The sequence below is a fragment of the Scyliorhinus torazame genome, chromosome 9 (genome assembly GCF_047496885.1).
Source record: "Scyliorhinus torazame isolate Kashiwa2021f chromosome 9, sScyTor2.1, whole genome shotgun sequence".
In the NCBI taxonomy this organism is placed as follows: Eukaryota; Metazoa; Chordata; class Chondrichthyes; order Carcharhiniformes; family Scyliorhinidae; genus Scyliorhinus; species Scyliorhinus torazame.
In genome coordinates, this window is record NC_092715.1 from 54164636 (window position 1) to 54183094 (window position 18459).

The 18459-nt window shown below is 48.9% G+C and overlaps 2 protein-coding genes across 26 annotated transcripts in view; both read right to left on the reverse strand.

The window, feature by feature from the left end:
• LOC140429207 (sorbin and SH3 domain-containing protein 2-like) overlaps positions 1-18459 on the reverse strand; it is a 1121994-nt gene that overhangs the window by 526703 nt on the left and 576832 nt on the right. The window lies entirely within an intron of this gene.
• The window catches only part of LOC140429208 (uncharacterized), a 298619-nt gene that overhangs the window by 136558 nt on the left and 143602 nt on the right, over positions 1-18459 (reverse strand). The window contains exons 16-18 of the mRNA XM_072515922.1: positions 14742-14788; positions 13434-13548; positions 12352-12480 (exon numbers count right to left, since the gene is read on the reverse strand). Coding sequence (XP_072372023.1) covers positions 12352-12480; positions 13434-13548; positions 14742-14788 — 291 coding nt within the window. The remainder of the gene's footprint in view (positions 1-12351; positions 12481-13433; positions 13549-14741; positions 14789-18459) is intronic.

Below are 18459 nucleotides of genomic sequence, written 5' to 3' on the forward strand. Positions count from 1 at the left end.
ACAGGGAAGCAGGAAGGAGGGGGCCTCGCACAGTGGGAGCCGAGGTCACGGGGGGAAGCCGAGGTCGGACAGAGTTTGCTGACTTCTGGGAGCAACATGGGGGGTGCAATTACGCTTACGCTAGTGAGGGATCTAGCGGGTGGGGGGCGGTTAACTGGGTTGCTGCTGCTGGGGAGAAGGGGGAGCTGGTATGGGGTGGGGTGGTCGGGGCGGGAGGGCGCCGTTGGGGGGAGATATGGCTACGTGGGAACCGGGTGAGGAGATGGATTGAAAAAGGAGATGGCTAGTCGACAGGGGGGGGGGTAAAGAGCCCCCCAACCCGGCTGATCATGTGGAATGTGAGACGGCTGAACGGGCCGATAAAGAGGGCACGGGTACTCGCACACCTAAAGAAACTTAAGGCAGATGTGATTATGCTGCAGGAGACGCATCTGAAACTGATAGACCAGGTCAGACTACGCAAAGGATGGGTGGGGCAGGTGTTTCATTCGGGGCTAGACGCAAAAAACAGGGGGGTGGCTATACTAGTGGGGAAGCGGGTAATGTTTGAGGCAAAGACCATAGTGGCGGATAGTGGGGGCAGATACGTGATGGTGAGTGGCAAATTGCAAGGGGAGGCGGTGGTCTTAGTGAACATATATGCCCCGAACTGGGATGATGCCAACTTTATGAGGCGTATGTTAGGCCGTATCCCGGACCTAGAGGTGGGGAAGTTGGTAATGGGTGGAGATTTTAATACGGTGCTGGACCCAGGGCTGGACAGATCGAGGTCCAGGACCGGAAGGAGGCCGGCTGCAGCTAGGGTGCTTAAGGACTTTATGGAGCAGATGGGAGGAGTAGACCCCTGGAGATTTAGTAGACCTAGGAGTAAGGAGTTTTCGTTTTTCTCCTATGTCCACAAAGTTTATTCACGGATAGACTTTTTTGTTTTGGGAAGGGCACTGATCCCGAAGGTGACGGGGACGGAGTACACGACTATAGCTATTTCGGATCACGCTCCACATTGGGTGGACCTGGAGATAGGGGAGGAAAAAGAACAGCGTCCACCCTGGAGAATGGACATGGGATTATTGGCAGATGAACGGGTGTGTTTAAGGGTGAGGGGGTGTATTGAAAGGTACTTGGAACTCAATGATAATGGGGAGGTTCAGGTGGGAGTGGTCTGGGAGGCGCTGAAGGCAGTGGTTAGAGGGGAGCTGATATCTATTAGGGCACATAAAGGAAAGCAGGAAGGTAGGGAAAGGGAGCGGTTGTTGAAAGAACTTCTGAGGGTGGACAGACAATATGCGGAGGCACCGGAGGAGGGACTGTACAGGGAAAGGCAAAGGCTACATGTAGAATTTGACTTGTTGACTACGGGTAACGCAGAGGCACAATGGAGGAAGGCACAGGGTGTACAGTACGAATATGGGGAGAAGGCGAGCAGGTTGCTGGCCCACCAACTGAGGAAGAGGGGAGCAGCGAGGGAGATAGGGGGGGTGAGAGATGAGGAGGGAGAGATGGAGCGGGGAGCGGAGAGAGTGAATGGAGTGTTCAAGGCATTTTATGAAAGATTATATGAAGCTCAGCCCCCGGATGGGAAGGAGAGAATGATGTGCTTTCTGGATCAGTTGGAATTTCCTAAGGTGGAGGAGCAGGAGAGGGCGGGACTGGGAGCACAGATTGAGACGGAGGAAGTAGTGAAAGGGATTGGGAGCATGCAGGCGGGGAAGGCCCCGGGACCAGACGGATTCCCAGTTGAATTCTATAGGAAATATATGGACTTGCTGGCCCCGCTACTGATGAGAACCTTTAATGAGGCGAGGGAAAGGGGGCAGCTGCCCCCGACTATGTCAGAGGCAACGATATCGCTCCTCCTAAAGAAGGAAAAAGATCCGCTGCAATGCGGGTCCTATAGGCCTATTTCCCTCCTGAATGTGGACGCTAAGATTTTGGCCAAGGTAATGGCAAAGAGGCTAGAGGATTGTGTCCCGGGGGTGGTTCATGAGAACCAAACTGGGTTTGTGAAGGGGAGACAGCTGAATACAAATATACGGAGGCTGCTAGGGGTAATGATGATGCCCCCACCAGAGGGGGAAGCGGAGATAGTGGTGGCGATGGATGCCGAGAAAGCATTTGATAGAGTGGAGTGGGATTATTTGTGGGAGGTGTTGAGGAGATTTGGCTTTGGGGACGGGTATATCAGGTGGGTACAGTTGCTGTATAGGACCCCGATGGCGAGTGTGGTCACGAATGGACGGGGGTCTGACTATTTTCGGCTCCATAGAGGGACGAGGCAGGGATGTCCTCTGTCCCCGTTATTGTTTGCACTGGCGATTGAGCCCCTGGCCATGGCACTGAGGGGTTCCAGGAAGTGGAGGGGAGTACTTAGGGGGGGAGAAGAACACCGGGTATCTCTGTATGCGGATGATTTGTTGTTATATGTGGCGGACCCGGCGGAGGGGATGCCAGAGATAATGCGGATACTTGGGGAGTTTGGGGATTTTTCAGGGTATAAACTGAACATGGGGAAAAGTGAGCTATTTGTGGTTCATCCGGGGGAGCAGAGCAGTGAGATAGAGGATTTACCGTTGAGGAAGGTAACAAGGGACTTCCGGTACCTGGGGATCCAGATAGCCAAGAATTGGGGTACATTACATAGGCTTAATTTAACACGGTTGGTGGAACAGATGGAAGAGGATTTCAAGAGATGGGACATGGTGTCCCTGTCATTGGCAGGTAGGGTGCAGGCGGTTAAAATGGTGGTTCTCCCGAGATTCCTTTTTGTGTTCCAGAGCCTCCCGGTGGTGATCACGAAGGCTTTTTTCAAAAGAATTGAGAAGAGCATTATGAGTTTTGTGTGGGCTGGGAAGACCCCGAGAGTGAGGCGGGGATTCTTGCAGCGTAGTAGGGACAGGGGGGGGCTGGCACTACCGAGCCTCAGCGAGTACTACTGGGCCGCCAATGTTTCAATGGTGTGTAAGTGGATGGGAGAAGGGGAGGGAGCGGCGTGGAAGAGATTGGAGAGGGCGTCCTGCAGGGGGACTAGCCTGCAAGCAATGGTGACGGCGCCGTTGCCGTTCTCACCAAAGAAATACACCACAAGCCCGGTGGTGGTGGCTACATTGAAAATTTGGGGGCAATGGAGACGGCATAGGGGAGGGATAGGAGCTTCGGTGCGGTCCCCGATAAGAAACAATCATAGGTTTGTTCCGGGGAGAATGGATGGGGGATTTGGAGCATGGCAAAGAGCTGGGGTAGTACAATTAAGAGATCTATTTGTAGATGGGACGTTTGCGAGTCTGGGAGCGCTGACGGAGAAATATGGGCTGCCCCAAGGGAATGCATTTCGGTATATGCAATTGAGGGCTTTTGCGAGGCAACAGGTGAGGGAATTCCCGCAGCTCCCGACGCAGGAAGTGCAGGATAGAGTGATCTCAGAGACATGGGTGGGGGACGGTAAGGTGGCGGACATATACAGGGAGATGAGGGGCGAGGGGGAGATCATGGTAGATGAGCTGAAAGGGAAATGGGAAGAAGAACTGGGGGAGGAGATTGAGGAGGGGTTGTGGGCTGATGCCCTACGTAGGGTAAACTCATCGTCCTCGTGTGCCAGGCTAAGCCTGATACAATTTAAGGTGCTACACAGGGCGCATATGACTGGAGCACGGCTTAGTAAATTTTTGGGGGTAGAGGATAGGTGTGCGAGATGCTCGAGAGGCCCAGCGAATCACACCCACATGTTCTGGTCATGCCCGACACTACAGGGGTTCTGGGTGGGGGTGGCAAAGGTGCTTTCGAAGGTGGTGGGGGTCCGGGTCGAACCAAGCTGGGGGTTGGCTATATTTGGGGTTGCAGAAGAGCTGGGAGTGCAGGAGGCAAGAGAGGCTGACGTGTTGGCCTTTGCGTCCCTCGTAGCCCGGCGCAGGATATTGTTAATGTGGAAGGAAGCCAAACCCCCGGGGGTGGAGACCTGGATAAACGATATGGCAGGGTTCATAAGGTTGGAACGGATTAAGTTCGTGTTAAGGGGTTCGGCTCAGGGGTTCACCAGGCGGTGGCAACCGTTTGTCGACTACCTCACAGAAAGATAGAGGGAATGGAAAAGAAATAGACAACAGCAGCAACCCAGGGGCGGGGGGGGGGGGGGGGGGGGGAGAATCGGATGGACTCTCAGGGATGTTATTGTATATGTATAGGTATTTGGTATATGCAATTGTATATTGGATTGTATTTTTGGAGAGTATTTATTTTGGACAAGGCAGTTGCCATGTAGTTTTGTTTTTGTTTATATATTATTTATTTATTTGTTTAAAACTGGCCACGGTTATTTATATTGCTTTATTGTTGTGTAAAAGAAACACTACGTATTGTTATGTTTGGCCAAAAAGCTTGAATAAAATATATATATTTTTAAAAAAGGTGATGGGAATGTGTATACCCATAAATGGGGATAGCTGGGACACTGGTGTGTTGGAGAAGAAAACTGCTGTGTCTTAGTTTTGACTTCACCAACTGACATGGACCCTATCAACACAAGGGATCGGAAAGATGGAAAACCGCCAGGAGAGATAACCCCACCTTGTGCATCCCAACCAGACCGCTCCATGAGGAAGCAGATGTTTCTGTAAATAGTGCACTCACCGGCCCTACTACAGTGATGCAAACTTGACCAAGGAAATTCAAACTGCAGAAAGTTATATTCATTGGTTCTGTCTGAGATTGGACCTCTTCTCTATTAGGTTCCCCTGCTCCTCCTTCCTCATTTATTGCAGAGCAGTTACAAAAGGGTAGCTGGCATTCAACATAACCACAGAGTAACGCAACGTACTGATTGAAAAACACATGCTTTGGTTTCCCTCCAACATAATGCGCATCTTTGTTATAAGAACATAAGAACTAGGAGCAGGAGTAGGCCATCTGGCCCCTTGAGCCTGCTCCGCCATTCAATGAGATCAGGGCTGATCTTTTGTGGACTCAGCTCCACTTTCCAGCCCGAACACCATAACCCTTAATCCCTTTATTCCTCAAAAAACGATCTATCTTTATCTTAAAAACATTTAATGAAGGAGCCTCTACTGCTTCACTGGGCAAGGAATTCCATAGATTCACAACCCTTTGGGTGAAGAAGTTCCTCCTAAACTCAGTCCTAAATCTACTTCCCCTTATTTTGAGGCTATGCCCCCTAGTTCTGCTTTCACCCGCCAGTGGAAACAACCTGCCCACATCTATCCTGTCTATTCCCTTCATAATTTTATATGTTTCTATACGATCCCCCCTTATCCATCTAAATTCCAACGAGTACAGTCCCAGTCTACTCAACCTCTCCTCGTAATCCAACCCCTTCAGCTCTGGGATTAACCTAGTGAATCTCCTCTGCACACCCTCCAGTGCCAGTACGTCCTTTCTCAAGTAAGGAGATCAAAACTGAACACAATACTCCAGGTGTGGCCTCACTAACACCTTATACAATTGCAGCATAACCTCCCTAGTCTTAAACTCCATCCCTCTAGCAATGAAGGACAAAATTCCATTTGCCGTCTTAATCACCTGTTGCACCTGTAAACCAACTTTTTGCGACTCATGCACTAGCACACCCAGGTCTCTCTGCACAGCAGCATGTTTTAATACATTCAAGATAGCAACAGTAGAAAAGCAGGAGATCATAACCATTGTCGATGACTCCAACTGAAAAGGAAGCTGGAATAAGAACATTCGAAAATCGAGGGCTGGAGTCTCATTCACGCAACGCCGGAAGGGCGATTCGCGATCAGGTGGAGAATCCAGCGTTGGGCTAGATGTTGAGAACACTGGTTAGTTTCACAGCTGGGTACTTCAAAGCCACTCAAGTGTGAAGGGAGATGAATGAAACAATGCAGACAACTGGGTGTGTGTGGAAGCTGGCAATCACAGCCTAGTTAAAGCAATTTCACAGGGATATGAATGAAAGGCTTGCAGATCAAATATCTGAGGGGGTTTAAACCCAGCTAACTGGTATTCCCTTTCCAGGAATTGACAGGTGCTGTTTCCTCTGTCCGAGCCAGCAGGTATAATGTGACAGTCAATCGGTCAAATCCCAAAATTTGACAGTGGCTCGGATGAGTAAATTCTTTGCATTAGAGATCAGGTGTGCCAGATGTTCGGGAGGACCACCGAACCATGTCCATATGTTCTGGGCCTGTCAAAAACTCAGGGGCTACTGGCAGGGATTCGCGGATGTTATGCCCCGGGTACTGAAAACGAGGGTGGTGATGAATCCAGAAGTGGCAATTTTTGGGGTTTCGGAGGATCCGGGAGTCCAGGTGGAGAGAGAGGCTGACGTTTTGGCCTTTGCTACCCTGGTAGCCCAGTGACGAATTCTGCTGGCATGGAGGAACTCAAAGCCCCCGAAGTCGGAGAACTGGCTATCGGATATGGCAAGCTTTCTCGGTCTGGAGAAAATTAAGTTCGCTCTGAGAGGGTCACTGTCAGGGTTCGCCCGGGGGTGGCAACCATTTATCGACTTCTTCGCGGAAAATTAATCGTCAGCGGGAGGGGGGGGGGGTTGCTTAGGGCAACATAGTTAGGCGGGTCCTTTTGGGAGGGGAGCTAGTTTTTGCTTTATGTTGATTGTTCTTTACACACTGTTTTGTATTGTTGTTGTTTACTATGCCAAAATGCCTCAATAAAATTGTTTGTCAAAAAAGAAAATCCCAAAATTTCTGTCAATATCTGACATATATAAAAGGCCATATCCACCGCCTCTACAAGGCTTAACGTCTCGGCAGCCAAAGTGCATTTGACCAATCTCATTCTCTTTGTTTCCCACACAAGAGGGCAACATTTACCATTGTTCCCCAAAAGGAAAGTTATAAAACCTCCTGAAACCCCATCACATAAATTTGCATAGGATGAATCACTATAAGCTATGAGTTTCAAATGCCTAAGATCACCTAAAACCGGGAACCTCAAAACACACTCCTGTATTTTTAGTTTGACCAACACTTTATTTGCTCTTATTATGTCTTCCACTTCGGGATCATTCATTTTTGTACTCAACTCTAAGACATCAAAACTCACGTCCGGTCTAGTCTGCCGACTTAACCAATTCAGTTGCCCAATTAAACTTTGCAGTTGCTTTTTTTCCAACTTTGAAACCATTGCGTCTTTTTGTGAAACCCGGCCACGACTAATTGCTTTGGACTGATGCTTTCCATATAAGATTGCTGACGTAAAGTTGCCCCTAACTTAGTCTGTCCAATTTCCAGTCCAATATATTTAAATGCACCGGAAGCCTGACTTCCAACCCTAAATTCTTTCCTCAAACCAGAGATTACAATAGCTTCGAAATCACTAGTCCCACCCCACAAAAAATCATCGACAAGCATCATAAAGATGCCAGAAAGATTTCCTTTATAGTGCCAGTAAAACATTGCCGGATCTGCTTTCAACTGGCAACAGCCTAACTTCAACAAAACTGACCTTACCGAAAAATACCAGACTCTAGACGCATCATTTAATCCATATACACATTTGTTCAACTTCCAGAGTACCCCTTCCGTGTTAGCTGCTTCTTTAGGAGGACGGAGAAAAATGGCTCTCTGGAGCTGATGCCCCTGCAAGAAGGCAGCTTTTATATCTATAGATTTGCATTCCCATGCCTTTGTGGCTAATAGAGCCAAGAAGATCTTTAAATAACCTTTCCTGCTGTAGGTGAATCTACCCTTAAATCCTGATCTTCTAAGTTTTCTTCAAATCCCCTTGCCACAAGCCTGGCCTTTGCCTTATAAGTTCCATCCAGAAGAACTTTTTCCGTGCAAATCCATCTGTGGGATAGAGCTCTTTGTCCCCTATCCGGTACTTCCGTGTATACCCCAAATTCACTCCAACTATGCAGTTCTTGCTGTCTGCAACTTCGATAACTTTTTCATCTAATTTATTGGAAGCCACCAAAATCTTATGTGCATGTGGGCTTCTACTGCTATTAGTATTCGTAGTCTTACTCGTGTTCCGAGACCTTGATAAACTACGTCCCCTCTCCCGCCTGGTTTCTCGTTCTGCTACTGCTTGATCTTTCCCTTCTGCTGTGGGATGTCCTTTAATAGTTCTCGACCTTTTCCTGTGGACCTGTTCACTATCCGATGTACTATCTGAACTGGCACTGCGTTTCAGTGCCCTCCATTTTTGAACTTCATGTTCCCAATCCATTGTCTTGACTCCCTCCCTGAATGCTGTACATGAAACCAATGTTTCTACTTTCTAGTGGTCTTCCCTGATCTACTAATAACAGTTGCATCCTTTCATTGACTAGACCCTTCGGGCACCTATGTCACTTTTGTACCAACTTTTGGCAGTTGTCCTTTTGGAAAAATAGCCTGTTCTAATTCATCAGAAGTGTTGTGTTCCTCTACAGAAACCCTGTCTATATCAGTTAACTGGTCCTCATATTTCTGTAACACATGCGTACCAGATGACCCTTGTTCCTTGTCATGTCCGTCTGCTCTGTCTAAATTTGAAAATTTGTAATCTGTACCCATTATCCTTGATGAATTTACCCTAACAGTTTGATTGCCATGTTGCAAAATAATTGTTTTGCCATCTATGCCTATGATCTTCCCTGGACCTTTCCATTCATTCAAATTGTCTCTCTTATATTGTACTATGTCTCCTTGCTGAAAAACGGTATTTGATGGCCGTACATTATGCCTTAAAGCTCTGTGAATTCTTTCAGAGACTTCTGCTTCCAAAAAGGCTTTTCTACTGCTAGGTAATTCATTTAAATGCTCAGCAAAGGCAGAGCTAATTGTAGTCCCTTCTCAAGCTGGAGGCTGGTCATCCAAAATGGACAGAATTTTAGGATTTCTACCAAACACTAATTGATAGGGACTATAGTCCCCAACCATCTGCAATGAATTATTTGCATGTAATGCCCATGCTAAAGCTGAATTTTGCCTGCAATTTGGTCTATCTGCCTAAATCTTCCAGAGCATGTCATCGACTACAGCATGGTTTCTTTCACAGACTACTAAATGGGCTTTCCGCAGCCATATTCATAACTGTGATATTCACGTTTTCACACATATCCCTAAATTCATCATGAGCTAATTCTCCCCCATTGTCCGTAAGGAATTTTGCCGGTGGGCCCATTCCTATCCCTATCCATTTTTCCACAATTTGATCCAGAATTACTCTCTTTTCTTTACTTCGTACAATTGTTGATTGACTAAATCTGGTTGCTAAATCTACAAAATGCAAAATAAATATATTACTGGCTTTAGCCCAGATCTTAAGGTACATGGCCACAATGTTGTTAAAATCCCTGGCCAAAGGTAGGGTTACTATCGGTCGTGCTGGTGTCCTTCTGTACTTCCTACAAACTTCACAGTGATCACTAACCTGTTTTATCAGTTTAGTATAGTCATCATCCCTTACCCCTGCATCCTTTAATACATTTTTCAGCCTCCGAGGAGACAGATGCGCAAATTGCCTATGCAGTTTTAATACAAAAAGCTTTTTATCAGCTAAAGTCCCATTTTCAACTGCCATTAACACATCCTTAACAACTCTACTTGAAATATTATTTGTCAGTAATGGAATACAATAGTGTCCTGACTGTGTAAATTGTAAGTCCACCGCCTTTCCAAAAACTGTTGCCTTATCCTGTTCCATATACAGTTTCATGTGTGCTTTCTTCATCGACGGTCTGCTCAGAAGCAAAGGTATCTCACTTGATACAACATCTGTGCTAATGAAATGATTCACTCCGGCAATATTGCAAGGGATCACCACTCTTTTCAGCGACTTCAGAGTATTATCATCCCCAAACCTGAAACTTGTGGAACTTTTAAATTCCTTAGCTTTGTTATGATTTTCAGCATTCAAAGAGTCCAGGTAACATTTTAACCAGTCAATTCCGCACACAGTAGATGTGCAGCCACTGTCCAATACAGCTCAATTGTAGGATTCTGCAACCAACACCCTCATTACCGGCGTAAAACAGCTTGTTAATAGGACAATGCCTTCTTTTTCCTATCACTATCTTTTTCCTCTTCTGACTCTTCCGTGTCATGTATAGCTTCAAACACTATTATAACATGTTGGACAGTTGAAAGCATAATGGTATTGAGAGTCACATCGAAAACATCAATTTATCATGCCCCGTGCATTTCTGGGGTTCATCTTCCTATTGTAGGTTTTAACTGGGTTTCTGTCTTCATAATTTCCGGGTCCTGATCTCCTTCTATAGTCTTGGGTCCTGTTCGTAGCCATACGATTTCGCCATACTGTTAGTAGTGTATTTTCCATATTCTGCATTATTGCAGACTGACCTATTTGGGTCATCAGAGCCATCGGAATCGAATGTTTCCCCAGAAACGTTTTTAAAGCTTCTGTCATCTGATCGATAAGGTATCCTTATCCGCAAACTGAACTTCTGTCAAAACCAGGAGCCTATCCATGTTGCTCACTCTAGCAGTCAGGTAATTTAAAGGGCAACACAGACTGTGGAAATTCCAGGTTGTGTTTCTGCAGCCTTTTATATAGTCTGCCAAATTCCATTATATAGTCTTCAATGGAGAAATCCTCTATTTTCCGGAACCTATCAAAATCCGACCATGCTTCATACGCATTTAACAAGTCATCCTTCTCATAAATCTTATCCATATAATGTAATAGAGTCTGCAGACCTTCTTCTGAGTCTAACTCTTCCAATTCCAGCTCAGAAAACGCTTTGTTCCGGATTTTACTGTCATAAGGTAGAGAAAGAGCCATTGCCATACCTTGTTTTCTCTTTCCCAAGGTAGTTACCTTAGTCCATATAACTACTGCACTTCTCCATTGGTCGTACGATTCCCTTTCAGAAAATAAGGGGGGATAGTCATATCCGGCCATCTTTATCCTAGGTTCAGTCATATATCTTGGGGTTTTTTTCTTCTCACTCAGTCCTTGGTTTGGTCTGGAAAAGTTGTATTTTTCAACCCTTCACATTTGCACAGCAACCATCCTCTGCTACCATTTGTTAGACGTTTAGTTGCTGTTGTATAAAGAGTCAAAAGTTCTGCTCATTTTCACCAACACCTTTATTTCACTTCAATAGACTCTGCACAAAACTCTAACATCACATCACCTAACACAAAGGCCACCTGAAGCCCCTTTACATAATCAGTATCAATTATTGGATACCTAACATAAATGAGACAACTAATTGCAATGTCTCTTAACCCATTACTTAACAGGGTGGGGACTTGTCAAACACAATAAACACCTTTGTGCACAACCAGTATGATGCCTCTATCATTTTCTTCCTCAATGAGGGCTGACCCATGAACCCTTGGCCCATCTCTCCAGACATCTTCCCCTCCTCGTGGCATCCACCCACCTTCTGGCTGTGGACATGACCCCAGAGCTATGTCCCATCCCCTGGGTGTTCGGATGTTGGCTGTTGCGTGTGTGGTGTTGTCTCCCAGAATGTTCAAGCACAGTGTCCAGGAATCTAGGCAATGGCTCACACATGCTACCTGGCCAGCTCACCCACGGGAATCCACTTGGGTTGTGTGAATTGCTCATTTAACCACGATTACCAATTCCCTTTCAGAAATGGCCTTCAGCCATGCGGCCAAAGGCCTCGGCGGTCGATGGGGGTTATGGGTGATTGATGGGGCAGGCAGGCAGGGAAAAGAGTTGTACCCAGAACGGGTACACACGATCGAGGGGCTGGCACGGTGGTGCCGCGAGCAGTTGCCCCCCCCCCCCAGTGCACTCGCCCATGGCGGCCCATAGCAGCAGAGGGTCCCCCAACCCCAGCCGAGGGTCCCCCACCCTCTACCGAGCACTATGGTGGCAATCCCAGTGCCCCCGGGTTCGTTGCCTGTGAGCAAAGCTGGCTATTGACCTCCTCGGCTCCCCACAGGAGCCATTCCGCCAGGTTCACGTTTTTCAAAAGGAATACTAATCGACGCCAGCGTGACTGCTTACTGGAGAGGCCGGTGAATAATAGGAGGCCGTTGGATATGGGGTGGCTCATGTTGATTGTATGGAAATGGAGTTTAAGTGGTGATAATTGGTTCCTCGCCATGCTACGGCGAGATCCCGATTTTGCCAAAGATGGCGGGCTGGTTGCATCGCAAACTGTTTGGCGCCTGGCGTGGTTCTCGTTTTTGGCCTCTCCCACTATTCACTGGCCTCGTTTCGCTTGAGCAAGAGCATAACATGACCGCAGAACCGCGCCCATCGTCTCCCAAATGGAGAATCCAGGCCCTATTTTCAAATGCAAAACTGCAACATGCAAAAGGGAGAATGGACTTTATTTTTCAGAGACAACTGCCCATCCCGCCAGCTGTTTTGGTTTTAAAAGGAGCAGTATGAGGAACTAAAAGTTAAAGAAACCAAAATTACCTTTTTTAGTGAGAGCTCCACATTGGTATCGGCATTAAAATTATATTTCGCAATAGCTTCCCCAAAATCTCTGGCCTCAGCTGGGGGCGGCGGTCTCACTGGCTGGGCCTTATCTGTTGGGGGCAACTTCTGCAAGAAAGAAAAATAAACTTACAACACCCATTAACACTACAAGAAATGTAGTCCACAAGCAAATGCAGCAAGATCTGGACATTATCCAGGCTTGGGCTTACAAGTGGCAAGTATCATTCATGTCACACAAGTGCCAGGCAATGACCATCTCCAATAAGAGAGGATCAAACCATCGCCCCCTGACATTCAATGACATTACCATCACTGAATCCCCCACTATCAACATCCTGGGGGTTACCATTGATCAGAAACTGAATTGGACTAACCATATAAATACTGTGGCTACAAGAGCAGGTCAGAGGTTGGGAATCCTGCTTACCTCCTGACTCCCAAAAACCTGCCCACCATCCACAGGGCACAAGTCAGGTGGGCAATGGAATACTCTCCACTTGCCTGGATGAGTGCAGCTCCAACCACACTCAAGAAACTTGACACCATCCAGGACAAAGCATCCCGCATGATTGGCTCCCCTTCCACAAACATTCAATCCCTCCACCACTGATGAACAGTAACAGCTGTGCTTACCATCTACAAGATGCTCTGCAGGAACTCACCAAGGTTCCTTAGGCAGCACCTTCCAAACCCAAGACTACTATCCTCTAGAAGGACGAGGGCAGCAGATACCCGGGAACCCTACAACCTGGAGGTTCCTCTCCAAGTCACTCACCATTCTGACTTGGAAACATATTGCCGTTCCTTCACTGTCGCTGGGTCAAAGTCCTGCAATTCCCGCCCTAATAGCACAGTGGGTGTACCTACACCACATGGAATGCAGAGGTTCAAGAAGGCAGATCAACACTACCTTCTCAATGATAATTAGGCATTGGGCAACAAATGCTGGTCTAGCCAGCGAATTCCACATCCCATAGAAAAAAAATTAATTAAAAAAAACGGAGTTCAGCATATCACACCAAAACAACTCATACAGCGACAGATAGAAAACTACAGACCTCAACATATGAAATCGGGAATATGCCAACTGCTCCATGGTGTTCACCTTCAAACCAATTTTGATCTATTTGTCTAATAATGTAGACAATGTTCCCTTTCTTGAATGGTAACTCCCTGTAGGTAAGTAAACATGTTTTTAATACACATATCATACTGATCACAAATCGTACTGCAATAGTATGGTAATATAGCCTACCAAACTAACCCCTGCACATTTCTAAAATAATGAACTAAATCTTCTGGTCTCGCCCGCCATGGGAATCAATGTGGGCAGGACGGAGAATATCGGACAAGCAAAAGGTCCATTGGGTTTGGGTGGGTATTTCCGATCCCGGGGCAGGCGGAACTCGAAGATCCCACCCAATCTGTCTGAGTGGTCGCTCAGTTGGTAACACTCCTGTCTCCAAGTCACATGGTTCTGGGTTCAAGCAATGCACTGCTGAGGGAGTGCTACACTTTCCGAGGGCTGCCGTCTTTTAAATGGAATGTTAAACCAAGGTCCCATCAGTGCTTTCCTGAAGATGTTCATGAAACGCGTGGCGGTCAATTTGGTGTGCCCACTTATGATTTTCAGTGTAAATGATTCAACTTGTGTGCTGTTTTTGATGAACAGGCAATGACTCCGGCTATGAATTCCCGAATGGACAATAACATTTAATTGAATTGAATTGTTCAGGAACCTGTTACAAATACTGACCCCACTCTGGGAATTTCCTCTTAACTTCTGAAACACAGCGACCCAACGAAAAGCAGTGCTATAAATTTGACTGAGATGCGGCAGTAGAAAAACTGGTGAAATACTGTCTCGAACACAGAATAAGGCTGTGGCCATTTAGGGCCAAGATGAGGAGAGATTTCTTCACCCAAAGAGTTATAGATCTTTAAAACTGTCTACCTCAGAGGGATGGGGATGTGCAGCCACTGAATATATTCAAGACCGAGAATTAAGGGATAAGGGGGGTTAGGGGGGTTTGTGGGTGGGGGGGGGGGGGGGGGGGAGGTGAAATTGAGGTGGGAAATGGACCATGATCATATTGAATGGCGGAGCAGGTTTTGAAGGCCGAATAGTTACTACTGCTTCTAATACGTACATCATGTAGAAACAGAACAAAGTATAGAATGTAACACGAACAAGACAATGTGTTGATAGTATTCTACATAACTTTGGTGGACATTGTCGACACCCTCCCAATCCAGTCCCCGAGGGATCTACTCACAGACCCCTTCAGGATCAAATTTTAAGTTTAAAAAGCTAATATTTACACAATAATTTGGAAAAAAGCCTGAGTAAACATAACAATACTTACTTCGCTGTTTGAGCCTTAAAATCATAAATTGCTTTAGCGGTCTGTCTCTGAAAAGGGAAAATATGTTTCAGAAACAATAAAAGACAGAGCAAATATAATGATGAACATTCGTTTTGCAAGATCAACTGGCAGGAGAACACATCCACCAAGAACCACTCGCCCATCGTAGACCCCACGGGTCGTTCACTCAGTTTTGCCCGTCGGCAGTTGGCACCTTTTAAACCCTTTCCAAACTGATCAAAGCCTCTGTGAAGCCACCCGTCAGTGGAGTTGCCAAGACCATCCAGGCTGCAGCTGTGGTGTAGTCCAAACAACGACTCGCTTTGTTGAAGAGTGTCTGCTGACTAAACTTAAAGGCGGGTTTAAAGAACTCCATCTAGCCACTGACAAGACTACTGCTGGGCTCTGTGACTAAGCACAGGCTTAATAAATAAATAAGCCACTAACACGATGACGACGGTATACTGGCCCAGTTAAACATTTTTTTGAGTTTTCAAAAATATGACCAGATGTCAGGTATAAAGGATGAAGATGTGGATGATATTGGTTTGCAAGGCCCACATCTTACACTGCCCTGTTAACTGTGGAGACTGACTGGAAGGCTGAAGCCAACCTGTTTGGTTCAAACCTTTATTCAAACACAGGTAAGGCTCAGCTGAACTAAATCAAACTAATTTCAAACCCGAGTGCAAATCTGTCCCAATTTTCTTTTCCAAAATAAATACAAATACAACTGAAACAATACTGTAAAGTTTTTTTTTCACCTTTTCCAATATGATCACTCCAATCAAGGTACAACTAAAATTCTGGGGCTGGATTCTCCATTTCTGAGACTAAGTGTTGACGCCGTCGTGAGAACTGTGGAGTTTCACAACGCCAAAATCGGCGCCACAGGTGAAGGTATTCAGCCACTCCAAAGCGGCTCGCAGGGGGGTCACACGAAACTCCACTCTGGAAGCTGATCGGCGGTGGATTCGCCGGTTCTGTGATTGCCACACAGCTGCAGCTGCACGTAAGGGAGTCTCCCCCTCCCACATGCAAGCGTCGCAGCCAAGATGGCCGCAAAGAGAGCAGTGCAGCGCTTCCGCGATGCAGAACTGGAGACCCTCCGTGGAGGAGAGGCGGCTGGTTCTCTATCCCGGCCCGGGAAGAAGGTCCTCAGGCACCACTGTTTGCCATGCGTAGGTGAGGTGGGAGCTGCCGTCAGCGCCTTCAGTGAAGTCGCCCGGACTGGCACCCAGTGCCGAAAAAAACTGCAGGACCTCCTCAGGCCAGCCAGGGTGAGTAGGCAATGCTGTGCAAGTGACACTAAACCCCCACCCCCCACACACGTGACCCGGACGGGTGATGGCTCCGCTCGCGCTCCCGTCCCACGGAGAAGCCCGGGGTCCATCGGGAGGAGGAGGGGATGGGGCCCCTGCCAATGGCTCCCGCTGGGGATGTGCCGGAACACCGCAGCACCTCACACTCCCACCCCTCCTGTCCCTGGTGAATCTGGTGGGCAGTGGGCAGAACAGGGCGGTTCCACGCCACCAGGGACGCCCGAGGAGCAGCCCGGGCCCATCCAGGCCGGGCCGCCCCAGGAGACGTGCGCCAACGGGGACTCTCATTGCAGGGAAGGAGTCACAGTAGGCCGCCTCCACTCCTGCTGTACCATCTGGGGAACCACAAAGCCATAGTGGTAGGGCCCATAAGGCCAGAAGGCTAGATACCAGGTAAGTTGGCACGGGTGCAGTGCACAGCTTAGTTATAGGGGCCAGGGCACAGATTTACTCACAATAAACACATGGTCACACCGTTCAAACCTGCCTCTGTGCTCTGGCTGATGGGTGTGAGAGTGGGGCGGTCAGTGCTGGCCATTGGGAATGGGGGGTGGGGGACGGGCGTGGCCCAGTGGGTGCACTGTGTAACCGCATTCCCCCCACCAACCCAGCACCCCCTCCCCAGCTAGTCGACAGGGCCATGAGATGGGCTGGTCAGCTCGCATGCGGGGATCACCCAGGTGGAAGGTGCTACTGTGGGCATGAGTCAGACATTTTCAAATGATGTGGAGCACGGAGCTCATCACACAGCAGGCTGTCATCATCCTCCATCCCATGAACCAGACCTGCTGTCACTGCCAACCCAGTGCCCCCAGCTCGTAGGGCCGCGGGTATATATAACGGAGGGGCTGTGCATGCGGGTGGTTTGGTGGTGTGGGAGGTGAGGGTGTTCGGTGGTGAGAATGTTCGGTGGTGAGGGGGGTGAGGGTGTTCGGTGGTGTGGGAGGTGAGGGTGTACTGTGGTGAGGGGGGTGAGGGTGTCCGGTGGTGTGGGAGGTGAGGGTGTTCGGTGGTGAGGGGGGGTGAGGGTGTTCGGTGGTGTGGGAGATGAGGGTGTTCGGTGGTGAGGGGGGGGGTGAGGGTGTTCGGTGGTGTGGGAGGTGAGGGTGTTCGGTGGTGAGGGGGGTGAGGGTGTTCGGTGGTGTGGGAGGTGAGGGTGTTCTGTGGTGAGGGGGGTGAGGGTGTCCTGTGGTGTGGGAGGTGAGGGTGTTCGGTGGTGTGGGAGGTGAGGGTGTTCGGTGGTGAAGGGGGGTGAGGGTGTTCGGTGGTTTGGGAGGTGAGGGTGTTCGGTGGTGTGGGGGGTGAGGGTGTTCGGTGCTGGGAGGTGAGGGTGTTCGGTGGTGTGGGAGGTGAGGGTGTTCTGTGGTGAGGGGGGTGAGGGTGTTCGGTGCTGGGAGGTGAGGGTGTTCGGTGGTGTGGGTGGTGAGGGTGTTTGGTGGTGTGGGAGGTGAGGGTGCTCGGTGGTTTGGGAGGTGAGGGTCTTCGTTGATGTGGGGGGTGAGGGTGTTCGGTGCTGGGAGGTGAGGGTGTTCGGTGGTGTGGGAGGTGAGGGTGTTCGGTGGTGAAGGGGGGTGAGGGTGTTCGGTGGTGAAGGGGGGGTGAGGGTGTTCGGTGGTGTGGGAGGTGAGGGTGTTCGGTGGTGTGGAAGGTGATGGTGTTCGGTGGTTTGGGAGGTGAGGGTGTTCGGTGGTGTGGGGGGTGAGGGTGTTCGGTGCTGGGAGGTGGGGGTGTTCGGTGGTTTGGGAGGTGAGGGTGTTTGGTGGTATGGGAGGTGAGGGTGTTCGGTGGTGTGGGAGGTGAGGGGCTGTGATATGGTGGTGTGCGCGCCCCTGGTCAGCGACCCCCCCCCCCTCCTAGTCTGTGAAACGTGTGTCGATGAGTGTGTCCTGTGCGCGCTTCTCCTGGCGATGACATTGTGCGGCCTCCAGTGCCTGGCCAGGACACATGTCCCGCTCATTGTCCTCCTCCCCATCATCCTCCTCGTCTGACGAGGCCTGTCCTTCCTCCTCATTCTCCTCCAGCACATCACCCCTCTGCTGGGCTATATTGTGGAGGACGCAGCAGACCACCACGATGTGGCCAACCCTCCTGGCCTCGTACTGGAGGGCCGCTCCAGAGCGGTCCAGGCACCTGAAACGCATTTTCATGACCCCGGATCACCCCTCCACCACACCCCTGGTCGCACATTGGGCATCATTGCAGCGGATCTCCGCCTCGGTCTGTGGCCTCCATATAGGCGTAATCAGCCATGACCACAATGGGTAACCCCTGTCACCCAGCAACCATCCGCATAGCCGGGGGGGGGGTCCCTCAAACATGTCGGGGATCACCGAGTGTCGCAAGATGAAAGGCATGTACACTGCCCGGGAATCGGGCGCAGACGTGCAGGATCCGCA